Source organism: Equus quagga, chromosome 11 (assembly GCF_021613505.1).
Source record: "Equus quagga isolate Etosha38 chromosome 11, UCLA_HA_Equagga_1.0, whole genome shotgun sequence".
NCBI lineage: Eukaryota > Metazoa > Chordata > Mammalia > Perissodactyla > Equidae > Equus > Equus quagga.
In genome coordinates, this window is record NC_060277.1 from 7,520,383 (window position 1) to 7,543,412 (window position 23,030).

The following is a 23,030-nucleotide window of genomic DNA, read 5'->3' on the forward strand; positions in this document are numbered from 1 at the left end:
TATCCAGAAAGTGTGGTGATAAAAGGAGTCACTGGAGAGACAAAGGGGAGGGGAGCCAGGAGGGCTCTGGACTCCAGAGGCCCTTAGGTAGCACCTGAGTCTTAAAGGAGAGTAGAAGGTAGTCAGAGGATGGAGGAGGGGAAGGGGGAGAGAAAAAGCAGGAGGGACGGGGGAAGAGGGAGGGAGCGGGGACTCCTAGCTCACCCCTGTTTCGGTGTGGACTCTCACAGGCCCAGCTTGCAGACTATAGCTCCATTTCAACCATGGAAGCCTTTTGGATTCACCTCCATAGACTTGGCAGAAATGACAGGCTAAAAGTTTTTCAAAATGAAATGATTTTGTTATCTGCAAACCATGAAGAGCCAATGTCACTGTTTTCAATAGCAGCAGAGAGAACATGCTCTGGGTTTGGCTCAACTTGGCAAAGAGCATCTTAGACAGTTGGAAAGAGAAGGGGACACATACACACACACACAGAAGAACACAAAAATAAAAATCATATTTAAAAGCCAATTTGCTCATGCATTGGACACTTATATGACAAAAATTGAGTGTATTCCTATTTTCAAATACTTGGCCTGCCCAAAATGCAAATCTGAGAAGGTCAAGAGTCCGAATTTAGGCGCATATCAAATTCAAGAACATCAGCCTTCCTAGAAATGCCATTTACAGATTATCTGACAAACCTGCAACTCATTCTCACACAAGCATTTATGCAGCATTTGCCATTTACCAAGCCCTGAGAAAGGATTTGGGTTTGCAATCACAAATAAGCAATACTCCTTGCTTCTACTGAGCTCACCATCTGAAAGATTTCAATGTCATGTGTACGTTGTTATAATAGAGGTTGTTAACATTTAAATTTCAAAAATTACACACTTTATAAAATACTTGTTTTACTTGAGAAAATCATTGTCTAAAGGCAGATTTCATTTGTGTAGAAATCAACTAGCTCGTAACACATTGCCTAGACTTTCAAATAGACGCAACTCCATACCTAATCCTTGAGCGACAGCGATTTCACAGCCTACACCACATACTTGACGCCAGAGGCAACTTCATCGTGCCAGTAGCGAGTTAAAGACTAAACACCACCGATAGCTTCCAAACATCTCTACCAACCTGTCAATCAAAAACATTGGCTAGGTGCAGGACAATGAGTCCTTTCTCCTCTTTCTTTCTTTCTTTTTTGTTTCTGTAGGGTGGATGGGAGGAGGTCATCTCCATGTTCCAGAAATTACCTGCACTAAATCTCACCCTCTGCCCACTTCGCCATTCTCCTTTCTCAAATCAGGAAGAGGAGTCAGCGGCTGGAAGGCCCCTGTCGGAGCCGCGGGCAGCCGAGCATGCTCAGTAGCCGGGCGCTCTGAGCTCCCTGCAAGCTACGGCTGGCGCTCGGCTCGGGGCTCCAGCCGCGGCTGATCCCGGTTCCTGGAAAGCTCCTCTCCGCCCCACAACGTGCGTCTTTAGGATCTTTGGTGCAGCCGCGCGGCAGCGGGCTCCCCGGAGTCCGCCAGCCCGGTCCCCGCCTGCTCGGCGCGGGACTCCTGGTCCCCACGCGGCAGTCCCGCTCTTCCAGCGGCGGCTGAATGATCCAGCAGAAATGACAGGCTGGGGCTTAGCCTTGGAGGGCGAGTGAGAGCCGCTTCTCTTCGGAGCCGGAGAGAGGAGGTGTGTCGCGGAAGGAAGTGCCCGGGGAAGATTCTTGTAGCAGCTCAAATCGTCGCTTCTGTCTTCACTCCTTGTCGCCCGGTGCTCCCTGCTCTTGACCTGGGAAGGATGGTTACAGTAGTAACGAAGCTCGTGCACTGCTTTCACCTCGGGTAAGGAGAGCACCTGTGCGTGCTGGTTCTTTTTTCAATGTATTGATTAGCTCTGAAAGCCACAGCTGGGAAGGGTCTTTATTAACCTTGTTGTCACATTACAAGTTTGTTTTCAAGGAAGACTGGGAAAAAAGGACTTCTCATGTGATTTTTAAAAGTGTTCAGTTTGAAGTTGAAGACGAGCGTTACTCTTCTTTCTTACTTCTGCCATTCTTGCCCCTGTCTCTGACCTGTTTGGTAACATTTAGGTCTCTATTTGTAAGACGAGGTTAAGGGCACTTTTTTTTCTTTTCAAGATTCCTGGAATATTCTGGGGAAAGGAACTTCATGCCGTAGAGGCGAACGGAAATCATCATTGATAGCCTTTTTAAAGATGATTATGATTTCAGTTACAGCCAAGAGAGAATAATTAACAGCATTAAAATTCATCATCAACCTTGATCAGTATGAACTTAAGCGGACCAGAGGAAATGTTCATACTACCGTTATTTGGTTATTTGTAAAGATAAGACAAATGTGCAGGGTTTACTCTTGAGAGAGAAATAGCCCACAAGTGTAAAGAAAAATAAAAAAGCACCCTCATTTTCGCTGAGTGTTGAGCAGGATAGCTTCTCACAGAAGTGTCAGTTCAAAAGTAAAGAAACATTTTCAAAATGTAGCTTTGTGGTTGCAAATTAACATTTTCAATGGAAACTGTGGAGTCAACATCTTCAGATGGCTCGTCACATAAAAGAAAAATGTGAGAGGAGAATTTCAGAGCATAAACCAAGAGCATTCCAATAAATGTATCTAACATTGTGCTACCAAAGAAAGGCTATCCAGAATGTCATCGGGTAATAGCTACAGTTTCAATTACTGTTAATTTGGCTGGAGGTTTTGACAGAAAGGATCTCTTTTCCCAGTAAACCCCATGTTAATAAGGTAACAGTAGGTCTGCAAATGTTGCCTGATATTTGCAATTGTAATCAAATAGGGCAGAAGAATGTTTTCTTTCTCATCTGTTATTAGATTTATTTCCTACTTTATCCTAAAATAAACTTATTAATGACAAGTCATTTAAAACAGTAACTATGTGTTCTTTCTCTAAGACATCAAAGGACTTTTTCTTATCAAAACTAAAACCAAAATAATTTCCAAATCTGTCAGTGATAAAGAGGAAGAAATAAGACAAGGACATACATGATTGAGGGGTAAATGCTTCACTGAGAAAAGTTGGCATTTCTGGACAGATTATTGCTTTCAAAGTTTTCTTTTTAACATAATTTAGGGTTTGTGGTGCGCTGCCTTGTGAATGAGGAACAGGTGAACGGCCTCTGGTAAGAAAGGGTGAGGGAATCAAGCTTGTGCAGAGTGAAAAATTGCTATTTCTAGTTTATTCTATATGGACTAGAACCCACCAGCATTCAGTCGACAGGCTTTGTTCTGCGAAAGAGACAGAGTTCTTTAAAGTCGCATTGGCCTGGGAGCTGGGAGAAATCATTCCTTCCCCCTTTTTTTGGTGTAGGTATCCCAGCTCTCTGCATTCACAGCACCCTGAGTTCTGAGCTCCCAGCTGACCTGTGGCAAGACAAAAGCTGCCAGTCGGGGAACTCTGAAGTTGATAGTCTGGCCTCTGACTTTTACCTGTTCACACTCCCTGAGTTCACAGATCCCCAGCCCAGGCGGCCCTGGGTGGAATTAACAGCAGAAGCACCCTTTTCAGAAGCTCTCAATAACCCAGGATTTTACTGAGAAAACTGTCTCCCAAGGCTTGCCTCTGCTTGTTCTTGGTGGCTGTCAGCTAGAATGGTGCCTTAGTGATCAATCGGAAGAAGAAAAAAACAGGGACGAAATTGTCCCCATGTTTGGATATTGAGGAGCAGGCAGATGGTCATTTTCCTTCCTCTCCTTCACTGCCGCCTCAGCCAATTATGACACACGAGGAGGAGTAAAACTCTATTCCAGTGCAAGTCCTTCTGTTTTCCTTTTAAAGAGGTGAGAATGGTGGTGGGGCTGTGTCTGTCACTAACCTGTCCCAGCCCCTCTACCCGCCTTTGGTGTCTTTTCTAGATCGGTTAGAAAATAAGTGAGATTTTATAAACTCCCTTAGACTGAATTAGTTTGTAAAGCAAATGCTTGAAATAATATAATGAATTCCATTTTCCCTTTTAACAATCGAATAGTGCTAGAACTTCAGTCTTAATATGCATGTTTCCCTTCATTGAGGAAGAACTTGTGTCTGCGTCTTTATTTCTCCCTTTTCCGAGGCAGACTGAATTAGTGCCTAGAGTTAGAACAAGGCTCACCTGTAGTTTGTTCATTGTAAAAACCTAGACCAGTGTATATCACAAGTCGTTTTCAATAGAGAGCCCACATGATCAGAAATACTTTTATTTTAATTACAGTATAATATAGGACTTTCTCAGCTATCCCTCCATCAGATTTTTTGTAGCAGTCTAAAAAGAGCTAACTAACTGTCTTGGTATAGCATGAAAGGTGTTAGTCCAGGAGGTACAGTTGTACCTATGCAGAAGTGGAAATACTCAAACATTAACTGGCATCTAGGCAAAAAGCCAGAAATATCAAACTAATTCTAGGGTTGATATATTCATGTCCAAAATTCCGGGGATTCTGTATCTTCTTCAAGGGCATAGTTAGCTTTCAGCCCAGCCACAACTTTCAGATTGTCACAGCAAGGAATTCAGCTTGATAATGGAGACACAGCCTGAGGTTTGAGAAGTCTGGTATTGTTTCTCCGTGACGTTGTTTTCTGTGGAATAGCTCAGCAATGGGGGGCTAGGGTAGGTCATGACTGATGTCTTTTCAAAGGTGCAAGTCCAGTTGGAATATCTGCATTTCTTGGAAGAAATCAGTGTATTTTCCACTTCCCCTCTCCTGCATCCTTAAGTTCCTTATATTACTGTGCTTGAAGGTCTTGATTATATTACTTAAAAAAATAAAGTTGTAAACCCTTGCAGAGTTGACCTGATGAATCTCTTAGAGACCTTCAGTTCCAGGAAGTCACCCAGGAGAAGCGTTCAGAAGAACAGCCCTAACTAAATCACCACTTTCTGCTTTTACTTCAGTATATCAATGGTGGTGTCCTGGCATGCTGAGAAAGAAAGAGTCTTCATCACTTCCTCCAGCACGACATAAATAAACTGAAGGCAGTTTCAGATAAAATCTTTCCAGCTGATAACATGTCTCCTCCCCCCTTCCTTACCATGGGTTCATCGTGCACCTATGCGATGAGCTCTGTTGTGATGTCCAGGGGAATCCTTTGAACGAGACGGGTAAGGTTCCTTCTCTCGAGGGGCTTACAGTACAGAATGGTGGGCGAGTCGGGTGGTTCACCTGGAGAAGGAGACAGTAAATAGGCTAATATCAGGTTATTGTAAGTGCTGTGAAGAGCAGACAGAGAAATAGTAGAAAGTGTCACTTTTGATAGGACACTCAGAGAAGGCCTCTCTGAAGAGATGACGTTTGGTCTGGAATGAGAAGGAAGTTGAGGTCTGGGGACATGTTTCTGGTGGTTTGGTTTGTTCTAGAGACAGATGTAAAGCAGTGTGGCCAGGAGGGAGAAGAGCGTTTGGGGTGGGGGAGAGTTAGGGGTGGTGGGTGGGAGTGGGTGGTGGAGTGGGGAGAACGAGGAGATAAGATCAGAGAGATAGGCCAGGTCAGGTCAGTGGGTCCGCTACAGCCTGAATCTTTTAAGTGGGGCAACCCACTGGAGGACTTTCCATTATAATGGAGCACTATGGCTACTAAATGGAGAATGCGCTGTAGGGCCAAGAGGGAAGCTGGGAGCTGGAGGATGCTGTTGCGGTAGACAGAACACACTGGCGACTTGAACTAAGGAGCGAGCACTGGAGGTGAAAGCCAGCGTGCACAGACTTTCTTTCTTCTGTAAATTCTATTTTATTTTTGATTACATAAGTAATGTATTTTTGTTGTAGAAAACCAAGAAAATATACAGACATGTCCTCAAGGATTTTAAATCATAGTCCCACCACTCAAACTTAATCACTATAATATTTTTCGTATCTATCCTGTAGAAAACTTAGAAAGTAAGAGACCTGTCCCCAAGAGGAATGAAATATTCCATAATCTTATCACTCAAATTTACAGATAATATTTTTGTTATCTATCCTATGAACCCTTTTTGAAGCCAACATATTATTTTTAGGAAACTGACTTTTTATGGATATTCTGACAAAACATCTCTTTGGGCTTAAATAAACTAGAAAATGTCTGCTTTAAATGTGGATGAAAAAACACGTTCATGTGCCACGTCAGTTTATTTATTCATCAGCTGTTTTACTGTACCTCAGATATGGGTGCTCCGTGACCTGTGTGAATGCTCTCCTGATATACCACCCCCTCCCATATCCTAAGTGTGTCCCACTACATTCCTTGGGATTGGGAAGGCTCCATCTAAGCCTCCAACCTTATCTGTAAGTTGTATTGTTCACTATCTCCACTTTCACAAAGACTTCGCTACTAAAACTCTCTGACCATTTTTGGGAATCTTTTCACTAGAGGTAGCCCAATAAGAGGCTGAACTTGGTAGGCTGGCCCTGGCCTGGAGTGCCCCAAGAGAAATCTTGAGGCTGGGAGGACCAACCATTTCTTTTTCTAGGTTTTTGCTCCTGGGCTTTCAGCTTATCGGTGAGGGAAGAGCTGGGCTTCCCCCCTGGGGCAGTGGATGCCTGACATTGGAGGGGGAAATCTTGCAGTAGGCATCTCCTATGGCTCCTTAAGAATGTGCCTGTTTCACCTCTTACTCTGATTTCAAAATACATTATATTTTACAAGTGTGTCCTATCTTGGTTATTGTTAAAAAGTGTTAGTACTGTTTGTTTGCATTGTGTTTTCAAGCTTTTAGAGCGGTTCACGTAAGATGCTCTATTAAATCAACATTTGAGACCGCACCTCTTTATCCTTCCCTAAGCATGTGCAGTTCAGCGTGTCCACAACAGAATAGGATTTATCTTTGTATTTCAAGCTGGCTTCTGCTGTATTTTCTGACTCAGGTAAGAGTCTTACCTGTTCTAAAGTCTCCCAAAGGAGAAAAGGAGACTCTTCTTTAGGTCTTTCTTCCCCATCTAATAGGAAAGAATGTCTGTGTGAGTGCAGAAAAGCCCTCATATATTTTCCTTCCATCCTTTCTCCCGGTCACTATTTTGGCTCAATCAACTTCCTTCTTCTCCAGGTCTGTTACGCATTCTCCTGCAGTACTTTCCTATTGATCCTCAGTGCTACAGCCAGAGTGACCTAGTGGGAGTTTCTTTTTAAGTGTTAGATCATGACAGTTTCCATCTTATACGATATTAATGCCACATATCTGGAAAAACTGAATTTCTCACCTGAAAAGTACATCTCGATTTGCCGCCTTTTTCTATCTCCTTCTCTTTCTCACCACCTTACCCCAAGCTCTAGCTATCTTGATCTCTCCTTTGTTTCTTCAATGTGTTAATCTTGAGCTTTGTGCCTCTGCACCTGCCATTTCCTCTACCTGGAATATCTTTCTCCTTCTCTAAGTGGCATAATCTGGAGATCCAGACCTAATGATGTCTGTTTCCAGCTTCTTCGGAGCTTGTCACTTCTCTCTTCTATATTCCCAGAGCCATTTGATCAGTATTAAAGCATTGTTTCTTATTTTTCAGTAGACACTCAATTAATGGTAGTTTATTCATTTCAAGCTCTCACACAATATTTATGGTGTGCCTTCTATGTGCCAGATACTACATTAGTTCTTGAAGATACAGAGATGAATAAAATATGGACTTGCCTTCCAGGAATTTACAGTCCAATGACAAGGCACCTAGAAATAGAGAGGCCATGACAGGCTAAAAGCAGCATACTTTTTGGGGTCATTATTACTATTGTTCTTGTGGAGTGTGGTCCCTCGTTGGACCAGGCTTCTTCCTTCAACCCTCTGGGCTCACTCAAGCAGTTGGTCCACTTAACCCTGAAACTATGTCTGTGAAGTACTGGGGCAGATAGGGTGACTTATTGGAATAAGACCATCTTGTTTGGGACAGCAAGATAGCATCAGAAGTCTCACTGGCGTTATTTTTACATTCTAAGATCCCGCAACTAATAGTCCTATCAAATCTCTTTTATCATCCCCTGCATAGGGGATGTTGTTTTTGTTTTTTCAATGGATTTTCATTTTTTTAGAGCACTTTTATGTTCACAGAAAAATTAAGATGATGGAACAGACATTTCCCATGTACCCCCTGCCCCCATACATGCATAGCCTCCCCGTTATCACTCACCAGAGTGGTACATTTGCTACAATTGATGAACCTACATTGACACATCACAATCATCCAGAGTCCAGAGTTTACATTAGGGTTCACTCCCAGTGGTGTATGTTCTGTGGGGTTGGACAAATGTACAATGACATGTAGCCACTATTATAGCATCATACAGAGTAGTGTCTCTGCCCTAAAGATCCTCTGTGTTCTGCTGATTCATCCTTCCCTCTCCCCTGACTCTTGGCAAACTGATCTTTTTACTGTCTCCGTAGTTTCGCCTTTTCCAGAACATCATGTAGTTGGAATCATACAATATGTAGCCTTTTCAGATTGGCTTCTTTCACTTAGTAATATGCATTTGTTTTCCCGTTGTCTTTTCCTAACTTCATAGCTCATTCTGTTTAGCACTGAATAATATTCCATTGTCTGCTGTACCACAGTGCATTGTTTCTTTCTAATTATTTTTTATTTTTTCTTCTGTTGGACTTGGGTCTATGGAGGTATGGCTTTGATGTTTGGTTCCAGGCATATAGTATGCATCTAATTAATGTTTGCTGTGTGGATAAGTGATGGGTGAATAAATGAGACACAGCACTTTCTCTCCTTTTCCTTGTAGTCTGTCCTTCACCTGGAAGCGTCTTCCAGATTGGATAAGTGTATGCCGCACTCCAGGGTGCTCATGGAGTGAGGGATGGTATGTTTCATTTTGTCTTTTTCCCAACCAGTCTGCCATCGTTTCTTAAACTCAGAGGTCAGCAAACTATAGCCCTTGGGCCAAATCTGGCTTGACACCTCTTTTTGTAAATAAAGTTTTATTGGAACACAGCCACACCCATTCCTTGATGTATTGTGAATGGCAGAGTTAAGTGGTTGTGACAAGAGACCATGTGCCCTGCAGGGCTGAAAACATTTACTATCTGGGCCTTTACAGCAGAAGTTTGCTGACCTCTGCTCTATCCCAGGGAAGGAGCTGGAGGCTGAGATCAAGGTGACAAAAGTGATCACTTATAGGGACATTTCCAAAGTAGCAGCTCTTAGGTCCTTTGATGAGGAAATAAATTTCTGAGATTTATTTTGATTTGAATGTCGAATGTAGAAACTATAAAAGAAAATTTGGTGAAAGATCTGGTTGCTTTGTTTTGGTAATTACAAGACTGATGATTTTGACATAACTCATTTTTGGATTAAACAGCTGTTCTCAACCTTATACGTGAATCGGCGTTACCTAGAAGCATTGTTAAACTGCAGAGTGCTGCCCCTCCCCTGGTGAGCTTCTAATTCAGTCGGTCTGGGTGGGGATCCAGAAGCTGCATTTTAAACAAGGGCCCAGATGTTGCTAATGCTGCTGGTCTGGGGACCACATTTTGAGAACCATTAGTTTAGAACAATGCTTGTGAGCCTTAGCTGTGTCTCAGAATCACCCAGGGAGTTTAAAAAAAATTTTTTATTTTAAAAATAAAACATGCTTTGGCCTCACCCCAGACTTACCAAGTCAGAATCCTCAGGGTTGGTCTATATTTTAAAAAGAATGATTCTGAAGAATACTGAATCATCATGCTTTTGGAACGATCATATGGGCTCTTGTTAAGCCACGTATAAGATGTTTTGACTCGTAAGTTTAAGTAGCAATTAGATATAGATTTCATTACATTCTCAGTTTTAAGAAAAACTCCAAACTGGAATGTTGTTTATTGTATGTACATTACATTTATTTATCAGTGGACTTCACTTAAACTCTAGTCCACAAAGTCCACTGTGTTCAATTCAGCAAAATTCTGTTTCTTTTCCTTAGTGAATTTGATAAGTATTCGTTTGTAAATTTTGTTTTTTCACTGTGTACAATTGTAGTTCTGTACTTAATAATTTCTCTTTCCACTTTTCTTGAAAGTGAGTGAGATTTTATTTTGAAGGGGGGCAGGAACAACTTGCATTCTGCCACCTTCCCATGGTTTCATGGAAGCAAGTTTAAATGTCTAAGCACCTTCTAGAAATGGCACGAGAGAGGTCTTCTTTCCTGGCTGGAACTCCTCTTCACCCTAGAAGACATCCCTTAACATCCGGGTAGGTGGTTTGTAACAATATAAAGCCCTGTGTCTGTGTCTGTGCTTTCAACTAGAGAGCTCGTTTGCCCTCTGCCACAATTTCAGCACACTCTGGCTGTGTTCGTTTTAATTTTGTTGATTGCTGTTTGTAATGTTCTGAAACTGAGTATTAATGTCAGACCACAAACAAGGCAAAACAGCTATGAAATAGTAAAAGTAGAAGAACCAAATCTTTGGCACTTTGGCAGCTGACGTGGTAACCCTGACAGTCATGAGCCGTGCAAAGAGCTCTTCAGCACCGTGTTTATGAAGGAAAAGCATTTCACTCGTGCTTTTGGTCTGCACACTTTTAAAAAATTCCTTGGCCTTAAAAGGATAGGAATAAATACCAAGATTTGGGTTTATAGATCCCCAAATCCATACAACAAAATAGCCATCAACTTCTTAAACTACATAATTCTATATTATGCAATTGTGATGATTACTAACATGAATGTGAGTTTGACAAATGGCTTAGCAAGAATAATGCTCTAAGGTATGGAAGAGCTCATTTTTTAAGTGCATGTGGATTAATTTAGGTTTCAATCTGGCTGTCTTGAGTGAAAATTTTCACTCTTTTTTTCTTGTGTTTCATTAGGAAATTAAGAAAGGAGATTTGGAAGCTATTGTGAGTTCGGTGGAAATGAAGACCTGTTTTTCTTTCCTTTTCATGAACTGATGGCTATCACTCTCTTATGCCTCAGTCAGCTCTATGAAGAGGGGCTTTTATTCCTAAGGATTTACCTTTATAGCTTCTAGAAGGCAGTAGCACTCAGGAAAACCCCAAAGTAATGGAGAATGTCAATTCATTATCCTGTTGTGTTATTATGTTAAGCACACTCATTGGAAGTGCAAGGACTAGTTATTCAACTAGAAGAATTGATGGAAATAGAGGTTCTTTCTTAATAGTGATTTTTTTTGTTAGTCATCACTTTTTGCCTGAATGAACTTCATTTCTAAGGTGGGAATGTTTTAGATTCCTTCTTCATACACAGGCAGGGCCCGTGTCATGGGTGCAGCTGAGGGCTCTCCTTATTTTGAGAGCACAGCGAAGTACTCTGTTGCTTTTTGCAGTGCTCATAAGAATATTGGTTAGGGCAATGGGTTCCCAAAATGAATATGTTTTGCCCGTGCTCAGATGGACCTTGTGCTTGGTTTAATGCTCTGCTGTTGCTTTCTTGAAGTGTTTAATACTTTTTGAACAAGGGGTCCGGCATTTCTATTTTGCATTTGGACCCCATAAATAATGTAAGGTGTTCCTGCCCATAGGAACTGTATCTTATTCATCTTTATTTCCTGGTGGAGTTTTAGCGTGATGCCTGATATGCAAATGAGTGAATGAATGAATGAGTGCTCTTCTGTTCTTGAGGGCAAAATGAAGTAGTTCTCATTGCTTTTAGCATTGCTCATGGGACTGTGGTTTAGGTCAGTGGGTTCCCCAAATGAATATGGTTCCGACATAGTGAGTTGGATGGCTGAGTCTTTGGGTAGAAGCGACGGTAGTGAATGGACTGTTGAAGAATACTGATTCTCTGGCCCCACCTCAATCTTCCTGAATCAAAATTTCCTGAGAATAAAGGTCAGTGATCTGTGTATTTAAAAAGCTCCTTAGGTACTCTTGTGGCTGTGCCTGGACTGTGTCTTCTCTCACAGAGCTCTGCAAGGCCCGCAGGTCTGTGCCCAGCTGTGCATGTGGGTTTCTGGTTTGTCTAGGTTATCAAGAAAAAGGCCGGTTTCAAGTGACATCAAATGGAATTTAGGAGACGATGGAGGATAGCTGGACTGAGAATCAGTACCACACCCAAGTCCAGGAGGATACTGGGCGATACCAACAGGGCTGCCGTTTGTCTGATGCTCACGCCCCCACTGGAAGAGCTATGATACTTTGTGCAGCTTGTGCTCACTGACTCCCGAGGTTTGAGGTGAAGGTTGGTCTTACAAACCATGCTGCAGCATAAAGTACCAGCCTACTGCAGCTCACTGGCCTCTTCCCAGGTTTGGCATGATGAGATCTACTTCCAGTGGAGGTGAGCAGCGGGGAACGGAAAATGGAACGGTCCCGATGGTCAGCCTAGAGCCTTCATGTGTGCTTTGGATGTGGGCCTTGCCAGAAATACTACAGATTTGGCGAGGGAAGGGTAGGAGTAGAGTGGAGGATGTCTAAAGGGAGCTTGGGATGTAGGTTTGTCCATCCCTCATGGTTCTAAACAATTCTTAGGTTTTTATTTAGAAAGCAAGGCTTCAGTGCAGGAGTACATTTTATGCATGTCATGGGTCAGAATGGAGCAGATTATATGCATCTCTTAGTGAAAAATGAAGATGCTTATAAGATGTAAGTCTCTCAATACATAAAGAACTCTGTAAATCTAGACATAATGGAGATGTGCAGACTTCATGTTGCTGAATGAAAGCATTTAGTCTATGAGAAAGACCTAAGAAAGAAGTTTCAAAAGGAGAGTGGAACCATCTTGAATGTCTCTTGCCCAGAAGGAAAGTTGTGTCCTTTGAGGTGGGCCTCCTCAGAGCTCAGGAGCAGGCCAACAGCCCAACACCACGCTGCCACTCTCTGCCCTTGACCTTGACAAGTTTTCAGATTAAGACATGTTAACCAAGGCGGAAGATTGGTTATAGAGGGTACAGAGGTAGAAAGGACAATAACTAACACCAAGGAGTTAGGGATAAAAATTATCCAGAAAGAGAGTCACTTTTTAACTGCTTGCATGATTTCTTTCATTACTCAGTAACTGTGCTCTGAGCACCTGTTACGTGTCAGGCGCTCTTCTAGGCACTAGGATACGGGAGTGAGAAGACAGGTTAATTCCTGTCATGGAACCTGAATTTTGATGGGCAAAGAGAGACAATTAATAAACATTTCAGAGTTATGAGTGCTGTGAAGGGAATGCAAATAGTCTTACATGAAAGACTGTGGACCTTACAATGGGTGGTCGGAGACGTGGGGGTGTCCTCCTCCTTCCTTCTACACAAATGTAGTTGCTACACTAACATGTTCATTTATCAGGAGCTCAGTTCCCTTCTCTTAGGAACTACTGCCAAATTCACGTTCGTGGCCAGGCCATTGAATGGGCTTGGCTGCATAGGATGATTGATGGGGGCTTAGCCTGAGTTTAGTACTGTCTATTGTGTCAGTACTGTGATAACAGGAGCTTCTTTTCAGTCGTTGGGTGTGTGTTAACCAAAGTGCCAAAGAATGGAAGATTGCACTAATGTTACCATCTTCCTCTTTTTTAAAATATATATTTGGTTGACATGAGGAAAAATAAAAACAAAATGGCAGCAGGTGATGTTCTCTTTAGTTAATATTTAGGTTGACTTGTGGTAGATTTTTTCCCTGTTTTATGTTTACTGAAATAAAGAAATTGGGCCTGCCCAATGAGTAAACAAAGAGACGACATCTTTAATATTATTATAGAATAAGAGAAGAATATGTGGAATTAATGAACAAGTGAATTTCATAATATTGCTTATTTTTGTTATAGATTTAATATACTGTATATTTTGATTGAGAAGTTAGAACCTCTGGGATGCTCGGTTTTTGTTTTCTTTTTTAAAGCTAGGCTTATAGAAATTTTGGGCATCATTAAAATGACCAAATACAGAGCTAATATGTAATATATATAACATATATGGATGGATACATAGTGGATGCATATATGAGAATCCATTACGGATGGTTATACCTCTTGAATTCTGAATTAGGTAATAGCAAATCTAACCCTTTGTTGCACCTGTATAGATGAATTTATAATTTTTAGAACACCAATTAGAGAATCCAACAGAAAAAGCGTTGCAGATATATTTTTAAATTTTAAATAAATAAATTCCTAACCTTATGAAGTAAAACTATTGGCTTTAAATTCTAGAGTTTTCAGTATCTTGAACCATCTCATCCATCCAGTCTCACATCTAAGGAAAACTGAGACTCAGAGAAGTTAAGCAATTTGCTTTAGGATCTGGGGATTATTTCACTGTGACATATTTATAGGACACCATTTCGACCATTTAGATGCAGAGGGGCCATTTCACATAGTGGTTATAAACATTCCTGGATTGGGATCCTGGTGTTTCTTTCTTTTTTTTTGGAGGAAGATTAGCCCTGACTAACTACTGCCAATCATCCTCTTTTTTGCTGAGGAAGCCTGGCCCTGAGCTAACATCTGTGCCCATCTTCCTCTACTTTATCTGTGGGATGCCTACCACATCATGGCATGCCAAGCACTGCCATGTCCACACCCAGGATCCGAACTGGCAAACCCCAGGCCACCGAGAAGCAGAACGTGTGAACTTAACTGCTGTGCCACCAGGCCAGCCCCCTGGTGTTTCATTTTTGTTTTTTCATACTGTCTCTATGAACTTGGGTAAATTACTTAATTTCTCTAAGGTTTCAGTTCCTAATATCTACAGTCTGGCAATGATTGTGCCCTCCACCCCCAACGTGTCATCCTGGGGATTAAGTGACATCATAACCATAAACATGCAGCACAGCATGGGGCATAGAGAAGGACATCAGGGAAAATTATTATTATTGTTTAAACTAAAACAGAAATACTTCTATCAAAAAAAGTCTTTCAAGGGGCCGGCCTGGTGGCATAGTGGTTAAGTTCGCGTGCTCTGCTTTGGTGGCCTGGGGTTCACAGGTTTGGATCCCAGGCACGGAGCTACACACCGCTCATCAAGCCATGCTGTGGCAGCATCCCATATACAAAACAGAGGAAGATTGGCAGAAATGTTAGCTCAGGGACAACCTTCCTCAAGCAAAAATAGGAGGATAGGCAACGGATATTATCTCAGGGTCAATCTTCCTCACACGCACAAAAAAAGATCTTTCAAGAAGATGACATTTTTAAATAATATTTATTAGAGATGCCTAAAATATGGAAGTTTTCCTAGTTATTTCTCATTAAGGAAATCAACCTTTATACAAAAGGGGTCTTTTTGTTGAATATTTAGGTTGAGTTACATATCAATTGTTCTACAACATTTTTATTAGTACTTGCAACAAGTAAATGACTTTTTGCTTTAAATTACAGTTAATACTTAACAGACAAATTAGATAGCACTTGGGGCCAGCCCTGTGGCCAAGTGGTTAAGTTTGCATGTTCCACTTCCAGGGCCTGGGGTTTGCCGGTTTGGATCCTGGGTGCAGACTTACACACTGCTCATCAAGCCATGCTGTAGTGGCATCCCACATAGAAGGACTAGAATGACCTACAACTATGTACTAGGGCTTTAGGGAGAAGAAAAAAAAAAGAGGAAGATTGGCAACAGATGGTAGCTCAGGGCCAATTGTCCTAAAAGAAAAAAAATTAGATAGCACTTGCTGTGTGCCACGTCTATATATCAACACACTTAATCCTCACAAAAAACCTGTGAAATCGGTATTATCAACATCCCTATTTACAAGATATTGAAACTTCACCATAGAGAAGTCAAGTGGAAAGTCTGAGGTCGCTTGGCTGGTGAGCGGAGAAGCTGGGGTTTGAGCCGCTCCCCCAGGTCAGCACTGGATCCACTGCTCTACCCATTACACTGGACTGCGTGCACACTGGGGGAAGGCTTGCTAGAGAAAAGAGAGAAAACTCCAGTTATTGAACATAGCTGAATTTAATTTGCCCCAATGGGTGCTGGTCCAGCAGAGTATTGGCTTCCAACAATTCCATTTTATAGGGATATTCATGCAATATTAAAAATGGCTGCCAGTAATCGACTGCTTCCTAGGATCATAAACTCTACCAGGGACTTTGCACATTCTTTGTTTTCTCTCTAACAACTTTCTGAGACAGATATGGTGACGATGACAGACAGGATGATGCCCATTTGACAGATGATGGTACTGAGTCTGTGTGGAGTATATAACTTTCCCCAAATCACAGAGTTATTTGTCTTACTCCAAAGCCACCGTGATACTTCAGTTTCTGTCATGAATATTGTGTATGTCTCGGTTCTGTGCCGCTGAAACTGCTAAGTGATGATGAGGATTATGGACAGTAAATGCAGTGAGTCAACAAGGTATGAGGGAGAATGTCCCCGCTTTCCCAGAATAAAATCTAATCCCATACCTATTAATAATTATCTATGTTTCACTCCTGGAAAGCAGCGAGTCGGCCTCATACAATAAATGAAGGCAGGGCTTTGGGCTCCATCTCTTTCCAGACTAAAGTTTCATCTTCCCAGCCAAGATGAGAACTTAGCTAAATATTCCTTTACGTAACGCTAGGTGGCGCGTGAGAACAAAAGAGATGGGAGACATTTCCAGGACACGTGCAACCCTTGTTTTGATTTGCAATAGAATTTATTTTCTGAAGTGCATCCTTGATGATTTCAGGCTACCTATAACTAAGGAACACCTGACCTGATATGTTGCCAGTGTAAAACTCTGCCTTATCTCCAATTTGGCGTGGAACTTTGATCAATCTAATTTTTTAGGTCTAAAATCTAAAATTCTTTCTTTTTGGCAGAACATTAACCAAACAGACCTCCTGGTATCATTTCAGCTAAGTAACTCTGGCCCTACTGTAGCAAATTAAAGTAAATTGAATATCTGAAAAAGATGATATAGTCAAGGAATACTCCTAGGAGCTCTATCAAATGAGTTTCTTTGCTTTTTTGGACATTACAATATATGTCATCAGGACACAGGCTTGTGACATCATTCAAGGCACAAAGAAAATAACTAAAAAGGGTACACATTTATTCTCTAGAGGTTTTTGTTTTTAGGTCGTGAAAGTTCCAGACTTTGGGCTCTATTAACTCAATTTATTTGTATTTCAACTATTACTCATAATTTTTTTCATTTCCCTTTTCATCTTCTGTGCTTTCTTTGAGGAGTTGTAGGGAGGCAGAGGAAAGCAAAAGGTAGAAAATGAAGGAAAGAAATTACAAGGGTGAAGACAGAATGAAGTATTCAGATTAGATGCTCTGATACGACCCAGGTCAATACAATTTCCCCTCATTTTCTGAATTTCTTTGAAGAAATAAAAAACTAACGATGGACAGGAGGATTAGTTTAAGCCTTTCACCTTCAAATAAAAAATTTGAAAGGGACACACTATCTTGGTTAATTTCTAAAAAGAGCTTTCCAGGAGAGAAGAAAAATCACATCCTCAAGGGCATGCCTCATGAGGGTCTTTGCTCTTCACTGCTGTGTAAGCCATTAAGGTGTAAACATTTGGAGTAAAGATGGACAAATTGTTTTGCAGCACGTCTGAGTCAATTTGTGGAGTACTTTCTATGTGTCTAACATTTGCTACTGTTTCTTTGTATTATTTCATTTAATTCTTCCAACTGTTCTGTTGGGGGGTGGGGGGGAGTTTCAATTCTTATCCCCACTTTATGGATGAGAAAATTGAGTCTTAAGGAGGTAAAGTCACAAGCCCAGGGTCTCATGGCTGCCGAGTGGAGGAGCCAAGTCTATGTGATTCTTCATGCCCAGCTTTGAACCGTGTCAGTATGGTCTTCCCTTGAGAGAAGTGTGGCATTTGAGGGCCAGACCTATGCCTTATTGTGAATTAATTGAAATAGTGTTTAGTTATCCTCTCAGTGTTCTCCTGTTTTTTTTTCTCACTCGTACTCCAGGGTCCTCACCTCCCACTCTAGTGGCCCACTGTTTCCCAGAGAACCTTGGGCACTATAGGTCACTTAAAAAAACAAAAAAAGAAGCTATTTCACCAGTAACTGTGATCCCTTACAAGTAACACGCTTGAACCCAGGCTCTGATGTTACCAGCCTGATAAAGTGGACTTTTGGATGTCCAGGGGTTGCTTTCTTGGATTTGAATACAGTTCATCCCATTCAACTCCAAAATAGTACGCAACTCATCATGTAGAGATGATTAACCTAATCTTGATTACCCGAATTTTGAGAGAGTTACACAAATATTGACAATTTCAGGAAGGAAAACATGTTTTGTTTAGGCTCCCAGATCATCCGTTATGTGGCAGCAGGCATTCCCACCTGTGTGCTGGCCTTGTCTCTAGGAAACTTATCTACAAATTAATTTTTTTAGTAACTTAGGTGAATGGGTAAAAGATTATTAAGATAATCATAAACTATGTTATTTTGGCTAAGCTCCAGCGAGGCCTTGGAGAACAGGATGTGGTTCTTTGTATGCTGAGTCAGCTTTGTGACTAGCTAGGTGAAACCGGGCAGGTCTCTTAACCTCTGTGGTCTCAGAACCTCAGTGTTCTAAGTGTGAGGGTGGGGCTTGATGCTCTGTAACATCTGTTCAAACTCTAACCTTTTAGGATTCTTTTAGGCTCCACACTTGAAGAGAGTAACCAAAAGTAGGGCATGTAATTTTAATCACAGCCAAAAATTATTTCAGGACAGTGTTGTTATAATTAATATTCAAAAGTTCTTAGAGATACTTAGATGAAAGCTCCAAAGGAAAGATGATCACGGTTTAGAAAATTCAATGAGTAATTAATTGCAGATGACTAACGCTCTTCCTCTTGCTCCCCTCCCCGTTCAGGAGCACAGGAATAGGATAAGCAGTAAAAGCTCTTGCATTCTTCCTGGCATGCCTAAAAGAGCCGAAGGACATTTCTGATGTGATTTAGCATGCTTAGTTTTCTATCCTTGTTAATTATCGTGAAATAGAATCTGCTTAATATCTGGTAGTACTTCTAACCTCATTTGTAATTCTGAACAGTCTAATAACATCATCTATCAACAGCATCAAATAACCACAAATTTCGTTTGACACAGCAGTTGGTAGTGCGCCATCTCTCCTGCTTCCTCAGTTCTATATTTTTTTTTGCACTTGAGTGATCTCACTTATATGTGGAATCCAAAAAAATGGAACTCAGAGAGCAGATTGGTGGTTGCTGAGGGTGGGGGAAGTGGGTGAACACAGTCAACAGGTACGAACTTCCAGGTATAAGATAAATAAGTTGTGGGGATGTGATGGACAGCACGGTGACTATGGTTAACAGAACCATATTATATCTCAGATAGTGGCTAAGAGAGTAAGTCTTAAAACTTCTCACAAGAAGAAAATTTGTAACTATGTAAGGTGATGGATGTTACATGACTAAACTTATTGTGGTGATCGTTTCGCAGTATATACAAATATCAAATCAATAGGATGTACACCTTAAACTGTGCAATGTTATGTGTCAGTTGTATCTCAATAAAACCGGGAAAAAAATTAGAGCAGATGTTTGGTCAGTTTTTTAGCAAAGTGGTCTTTTTTTCTAATGCAGATCCTAGACAATGATAAAAATTCATGCTTATTTCAAGTAAAAGTTTAAAGTAGGGAAGTGGTGTCATAGGCTGAATGAGTGGGCTCCAAAGTGGAGACTGAAATTGGAGGGGATTAGACTGGAAGAGGTCTTAGAAGTTATTTGTCCATCTTTTTCTCCTTTTTCCATATGAGGAAACTAAGACCAGAGAAGTTAAGGTACTTGCCCATGGTCACACGGCAGCTTGGTGTTAGAGTCAGAACTAGAATCCAGGACCCCTGGCGCCCAAGTTCAGAATCCTTCCTCCACACCACATTGCCTATCTTTGCAGTAATTGAATGTAGAGAGGGAAAATGGAAAGCAGATAATTTGCAAACTATGTAATCCTACTGAATTAGTTGATTTTTGTGTTTGACTTCTACTTTTAACACCATGAGGCTTAAAGTTCTAGTTTAGTGCATTATGTTGTATACGGCATCTGAACAATCTAATTATTACTTTCAGAAGAGGAGATGTGTGGAATTAACCATATCTTCTTCCCAGTGAGAAATAATTGCGTTTTTGGATGGGCTTAGAATACATACTCTTGACATTAATATTCAGTGTGGTAATAATGACTTCTAGTGATACATTTGCGTGGTGTGTATGTTTGTGTGTAAGTGAAAGTGAAACCAAATGAATTATTAAGACAGGATGAGGAGAGCCCTGAAGGGGGCCAGGCCGGGTCAGTGTCTGCCAGGACTCTGCATAAGCAAAGCCAGCAGCGCTGAGATGCACTCCCATTTCTACCACCAGGAGCCTTTTGCTGAAACAGCTTTCGTTAGAGTCTGGTGTGAACGACAGAGCCACGTTGGGGTTTCTTCTCCGTCATGATCCTTTTAACTCGGAGAGGATGGATCCTTTTTTGCAGTGGACTTGGAAAACTGGTGTCAGTTGTAGTAGCTTGAGAATACTCTATTTTTATTTCTCGAATCATCCTGGGGAAATTTAGAGACAAAACTGTTCTAGATCAGAACCAAGGTGATGGAACCCCTGCAAAGTAAGCCTAATCTTCTGGAATCCACTCCTAAGGTAGATTTTCATTAATTGAGCTATTAGCAAAAATTGAGAGTTGGAAGATTTGTGTCTCTGTCTTGGTCATATTGTACCTGCTCTCACCTGGGTCCAGGGGGGTCCAGATGTTTCTGAATTCCAGCTTTACCATCTACTAACTATCTAGAAACACAGGCATGTTCGGTAACTTCTGTGAGGCTGAATTGCCCCTTATACATGAGTTAACATTAGGTAAAGTCCTGATACGCACGATGCAGGTAAATAGTAACTGCTGTTTTAGCCCGTCTAATAAATAATTGAGTTAGTTGAGACGAAGCAATAGACTGTGAGAAGGGTGAGGGTGGCCTTTTTTTCTTAAGCTGTCCTACGTCTGGGATTGAGATTTCTTAGAAAAGGGAAAATATGTTAGAGCGTTCAAGAATACATGTTCACCTCTCAAGATCTCCAGAGAATTGCTTGAACATAGTAAGAAGAGCTGGATTCTTCTTTCTGGTCCCAGATCTTGTCGAATTATTAGTCTGCATTGTAGGAAAGTTATACTTTTTCTTTTAGAATTTGTTGCCCATTACATATTTCCTTTAAGTGAACTTTTAAAAAATCAAGATTTCCTTAGGCTATTTTTCGCTTTTATACTTGGGAATGTATCACCGGAACTGAAAGTCCCATAACCCGTGCAGTTAACACCTGCCCATCTGTTGCTCCCTCACCACTGGGAAGCCAATGGCTGATGCTTTGCTCTTCCAAATAAACTAGAACATGTGACAGACATTGCTTGAATGACGCGATGGCCCAGAGTTAAATATTGAAAATCCACCGGAAGGCAAGCTGACGTGGAATTATGAGTAGGCCTTTGGGCTATCGGTATATAAAAGGCAATGTAAATTTTCTATTAAAACAGTGCAGCCAAACATGGACAAGACAGTGTGGAGCTAAGGCCAAGTGTTGCCAGCTGGGAGTGCAAGAAGTGTGAAACCACAGGTCCCTTGGTTCCCCGAAGAATGAAGCTTTAGGTTCTAGAGACTGATGGCAGAGATGGCTCTCGGGTCTTTCCCCTTTTGTGTAAGAGCCGGTCAGCCAGGATCAAAGGGAATTTTCATGCAATGTCTAATCATTGATTTTCCCTAAAAGTTAGTCTCATGATGTCTCTTCTCTCTCTCTCTTTTCAATAGTAAAAAAAAGAAAATCCAGGGGCTGGCCCAGTGACATAATGGTTAAGTTCACGTGCTCTGCTTCAGTGGCCCGAGGTTCGCCAGTTCAGATCCTGGGCGTGGACCTATGCACCGCTTGTCAAGCCATGCTGTGACAGGTGTCCCACATACAAAATAGAGGAAGATGGGCACAAATGTTAGCTCAGGGCCAGTCTTCCTCAGCAAAAAGAAGAGGATTAGTGGCAGATGTTAGCTGAGGGCTAATCTTGTGCAAGAAAAAGGAAAAGAAAATCCAAAACGAAGAATGTTTTCATTTTTCTTGTGATTATATAAAATAATAATGCTTGTTATAAAACAATGAAATATAAAGAAATACAGTAAAGTTAAAATTGCTCTGGGGCCGGCTCCGTGGCCGAGTGGTTAAGTTCGTGCGCTCTGCTGCGGCAGCCCAGGGTTCGGATCCTGGGTGCGGACATGGCACCGCTCGTCAGGCCACGTTGAGGCGGCGTCCCACATCCCACAACTAGAAGGACCTGCAACTAAGATATACAACTATGTACCGGGAGGGTTTGGGAAATAAAGCGGAGAGAAAAGAAAAAAAAAAAAGGAAGATTGGCAACAGTTGTTAGCCTAGGTGCCAATCTTTAAAAAAAAAAAAAAATTGCTCCAAGATAACTACCATTAATATTTTCATGACTGTCCTTTCATGATTCTCTTTATATATGATGTTATTTTTTCTCACATGCATTCCTTTTTCCCTCACCTCTGCCCCATAACTACTTTCAAAACAAAATACTACAAAGACAGGGAATCAATTTACAACCTGGTGTACCTTTCCATATCTCTCTCCATGCTTGTTTAATCATATGGAAACATATGGGTGTAATGTATTTTGAGGTGTATTGTTTTATTAAAAAAATCATAAGATACTAAAGCTTAAAACCTCTTCTGACATGACTGTAGAATTCTAGATTTTTATACGTTTCTAATTTTTATAGTTGTCCCACTTTCACCCGGTTCGACAGCATTTTTCTTGGCAATTTACCATTATAAAGGATTCCCAAGGCGTTTGACTTAGTTTTCATAGAAACAATTCTTTTCGAGCTCATGTTTTATCAGTTTGAATAATATATAATTAAATTACTTAATTAAAATGATATGGCTAACTAGCCTGAATAGCTTACTCATTTCTGGTAAACATGTAACTCAAGTGGTGCGAGAAGAGCTCCACCAACCTAGACAGAAGCCCGCGGGTTTCAAATGTTCTGCTTCTACCAGTGGGTTTTACCTAGGGTTGGAAACATTTCTCTTCTCCCAACATATTTGCCTTCTGCTAAAATGGTGGAGACTAAACATGCTGCTCTGTGTCTTCCCTCACCATCACTCTTGTGCTATTATCCAGAGATTGTTTTAAATTTGTGATTATATGGATCCGGCCCTCTGGCATAGTGGTTAAGTGCATGCGCTCCACTTCGGTGGCCTG

The 23,030-nt window shown here is 41.3% G+C and overlaps 1 protein-coding gene across 1 annotated transcript in view; it reads left to right on the forward strand.

Annotated features, from left to right (window-relative positions):
• Positions 1–1,240: 1,240 nt before the first annotated feature.
• ARHGAP18 (Rho GTPase activating protein 18) overlaps positions 1,241–23,030 on the forward strand; it is a 171,296-nt gene continuing 149,506 nt past the window's right edge. Inside the window, exon 1 of the mRNA XM_046676003.1 lies at positions 1,241–1,823. Within this exon, the coding sequence (XP_046531959.1) occupies positions 1,780–1,823 (44 nt within the window). The 5' untranslated portion in view covers positions 1,241–1,779. The remainder of the gene's footprint in view (positions 1,824–23,030) is intronic.